This window comes from Buceros rhinoceros, unplaced genomic scaffold, assembly GCF_000710305.1.
Source record: "Buceros rhinoceros silvestris isolate BGI_N320 unplaced genomic scaffold, ASM71030v1 scaffold42362, whole genome shotgun sequence".
In the NCBI taxonomy this organism is placed as follows: domain Eukaryota; kingdom Metazoa; phylum Chordata; class Aves; order Bucerotiformes; family Bucerotidae; genus Buceros; species Buceros rhinoceros.
In genome coordinates, this window is record NW_010400348.1 from 20,258 (window position 1) to 23,712 (window position 3,455).

At 49.9% G+C, this 3,455-nt stretch overlaps 1 protein-coding gene across 1 annotated transcript in view; it reads right to left on the reverse strand.

Annotated features, from left to right (window-relative positions):
- Positions 1 to 2,637, reverse strand: part of NFRKB (nuclear factor related to kappaB binding protein) — a 13,748-nt gene extending 11,111 nt beyond the window's left edge. Inside the window, exons 1-4 of the mRNA XM_010131802.1 lie at positions 2,503 to 2,637; positions 1,860 to 2,061; positions 1,642 to 1,769; positions 530 to 704 (exon numbers count right to left, since the gene is read on the reverse strand). Coding sequence (XP_010130104.1) covers positions 530 to 704; positions 1,642 to 1,769; positions 1,860 to 2,061; positions 2,503 to 2,637 — 640 coding nt within the window. The remainder of the gene's footprint in view (positions 1 to 529; positions 705 to 1,641; positions 1,770 to 1,859; positions 2,062 to 2,502) is intronic.
- Between the last annotated feature and the right edge of the window lie 818 nt (positions 2,638 to 3,455).

Sequence of the window (3,455 nt, forward strand, 5' to 3'; positions counted from 1 at the left end):
ATGTTGGTGTATTTTTCTAGCAGAAATTGGAACTACGAAAATATGCTACTCTCTCTGGGAAACTTAGCAACCGGAACCCAGCTGCAGTGTTATCATGTGGGAAATACTATCTCTACTAGCCTTGTTTTGTTAGCTCTAACCAAAATACTACCACGTGGGATCTAACCCCTTTTATCCAATTATAGTGCTTTAAGAGCTGTGTGCTGTCTGTGTAACAGAGTCACTATCCAATCACCATGTAGTTAGTCGAGTGGACAAGAGTCTATAAATTGGAACATAATGTAAACAATAAACGAGTCTCGCTACACACCACATTGGCGTTCGAGTGATTCGTTCCACTTCAGCCCAGAGCTCCGTTTCGTGTCGCAACGCACCAATCTACACAATTCTATTCCCCTGTGTTCATTAGATCACAGCCAATAAAACCCGGGTCCAGTTTCCATTCTTCTATCAAAGACCCCGCCTCTCCATCAAAGATTTGTCCTTCTTCATTCACAGCTCAAATCTTCAGCCCAGCCCAGAGAATTACCTTCCTCATCAGAAGACAAGGTAGTGTCTCCACACTCCTCTTTCACCTCCCTCAGAATCTTCAAGTAGCGCCGGTGCGTCCGTCTGTCTCGTTCTTCCGAGTCATATGCCGGCGAGAAGGGCTTCCTCCTCAGGGTCATATCAGGGCCTCCTTTCCTCGCTAACTCCAGCAAGTGCTGCAGGAGGAGACAGTGTGACATTAGCTACCTGAGCAACGGCACTGTGAGCTACAGCAGGTGACACGTGGAGGTGGTGTGGCAAGCACCTCGGTTCTTTACACAGCGACCCTAACGGAGCATCGCTATCTGCTGCACACGAGACGTCACACCCAACATTTCAGATCACCAGGTAAGGGGGCAAAAAAGCAAGGTGAAATTTCTGCACCTTCACCTGCCCACAGAGTAACCCCTCGCTGTCGCATCACGTGGAACTGCCGAGAGGAACCTCACCACTGGTCTGAGATCCGCTTGGGCAGTTCCCATGCCACACACTTAACACAGACATGGAACGATGTCTCTTTGGAAGACAACATTTCACCCCTTATGGCTACAGGGGAAATAATTTCTGTATTGTTTTTCCCATATCACTGTAGGGCATTTTATAAAGACAGACATTCACCTTCATCCACACAAACCTTAGATTTCAATGCCTAAGCTTAACAAACTAAGCCAGCAAGTATTTACAATGGCCAATTTCAGATGGCAGCAATTAGCTGACAACGATATCCACGGAGAAAGACTTCATCAGGGACGTACCGGCACCAGAATCCAAGTTTTGTGTCTATTCTAGAGACACGACATATTTATCAACCTCACTTGTTTCAGAACGACAGAAGCGGTAGAAAATGAAGACAGAACAAGTTGTTATTAGGACTGTCAGGTGTAAAAGGCAAACAGGAATGAGGGACGAGGTGGGCATGGAGAAAAGACACTACACACAAGGGAGAGCCACGAGAGTTTCAAACCTGAAATCTGCAGACAATGTTTCTCATATTATAAGGGCGACTAGGAAACCAAAAATGCAGCATTCACTGAAGGCAGGACCTCTGACAACTGCGAACGCAGAAATACCACGACACCACTGCAAAGCCCACGAGAAAGGGATGGCACTCACGTTGCGGGAAGTGAGGATCTGCTTGAGCAGCCGGTAAAAGTACTGCTGCTGGGAGCGCAGGTAGCGTTTGTACTGGGACTTCAAACAGAGCTGCCGGTACTTCACGACTTCGGGATTGAAGTGTCCGTCTGTACAAAACAGGTGAAAAACACTCGAGTTTTCATCAAACGCTAGTTGAGAACCCCGAAAACACACAGAAGTTTATTCCTCTCACTGACCCCGGAATAGTTTCTGGGCGATGTGCAGTGGGTTCCCAAAACGGAAGTTTTCGCCGCTGAACAACGCCAAGATGAGTTTGTTCTGGTGCTCTCGGTTGTTTTCAGGAAAGTGAGGCAGGAATTTTTTTAGGTGGTCTTGCTGCGCGTCTGTCAGCACCTCCTGCCACGTGGACAAGCTGACAACGTCGAAGAAGATCTCAGGCTACAGAAAGCAAAAAACATTAGGGAAGAAAGTGCATCCATATCCTTGACAGCTTCCCAGCCCTGAAGGCCTTCTATGGTTAAATAACACCAGTCACGAGACAGTGTCTTGCCAAACGCAGGAAACAATAGATCGTGAAGAGGAAAAGGAGGAACTGAATATTAATACCAGCAGCAAGAAAATAATTTCAAAGCTTATAATGAACAAAACTTTCTCAAAGGCGTTTTTAAATTAAGAGAGATTGTCGTCTTAAAAAAGAATATAACAGAATGGTTTTAAAAGATCTTTTCCTGAGATTCATCACAGCCCTTTCTGACACCTGTTCCAGGACAGCCAGAAACATTTCCGCTCTTTTCCGTCTGCTCTGTCAGCCCCACAAAGGGAGTTAAGCACTCTATTAACACAGGCTCTGAAAAAGTAACGTGACCTGGCACTACTCACATCCTCCAGCAGGTCCTCGGGCAGGCTGACCCTGGTGGCACCCAGCATGCAGTCCTCCATGATGCGTGTGCCATGTCCGTCCCCGCAGGGTCCCAGCTCCAGCGGGTCCGTGAGCATGTGGTCCAGAGAGTCCATGCTTCACCCTCTTCCACTCCTGAACAGCAGCAGTAACCCCCTCAATAACCAAAAATCCCACACCCGGGGGTACATCCCCAGCTGAGGAACGACTGAGAAGCCACGCTTGATGAAGTGTTTCTTAAACACAAGCTACAGGATGGGGCTGTAAGATGCAGGAGATAATACACTGTTAATTTACGGGTCAGTTGCCACACGAGTCATGCCAACAGAGGGATGAATGCTCTTCTAGACAGGGTCTACTGTGCCCCAGCACAGGCAGACTGGGACGCACCAGTGACCCGGTTTACTGTGCTTCCCACCTGCAGAAGCTGTTCTCAATCACAGAATCGTTTAGGCTGGAAAAGGCCTGTGAGACCATTGAGTCCAGCCGTTAACTGGCACAGCCAAGTCACTGAGCACCACCTCTGCAGGACCTCCACATCCATCCGGGGATGGTGACATCAACCACGGGAAAGAGCATTAAAAGCCACATCTAAATCCTGAGAGCTGTTCTGAGGGGCCACACCGAGCTCGGGAGCGGGGCAGGATGTCTGTCAGGCGGAACCTGCGGCTGAGGCTGGCCCAGCAGCCCTGCTCCCCTCGAGCGCTCCCCGGAAGAGCCCCGCAGCTCTACGCTGGGAGGGGAACGCACGAACCGGGCGGAATAAAACCACAGAAAAACACGACACCCTTCAAGCAGCGCCGCGCAGCGAGGAACCGCGGGAAAAAAGCGCGTTTCATACCCGCTCCGCTGGCTCTGGGCGTGACACCGGCGTCTCGGCGCGACTGCGCTCCCCGGCCAGCCCGCTCCAGAGGAGTCCCCCAAGGCCGAGGAG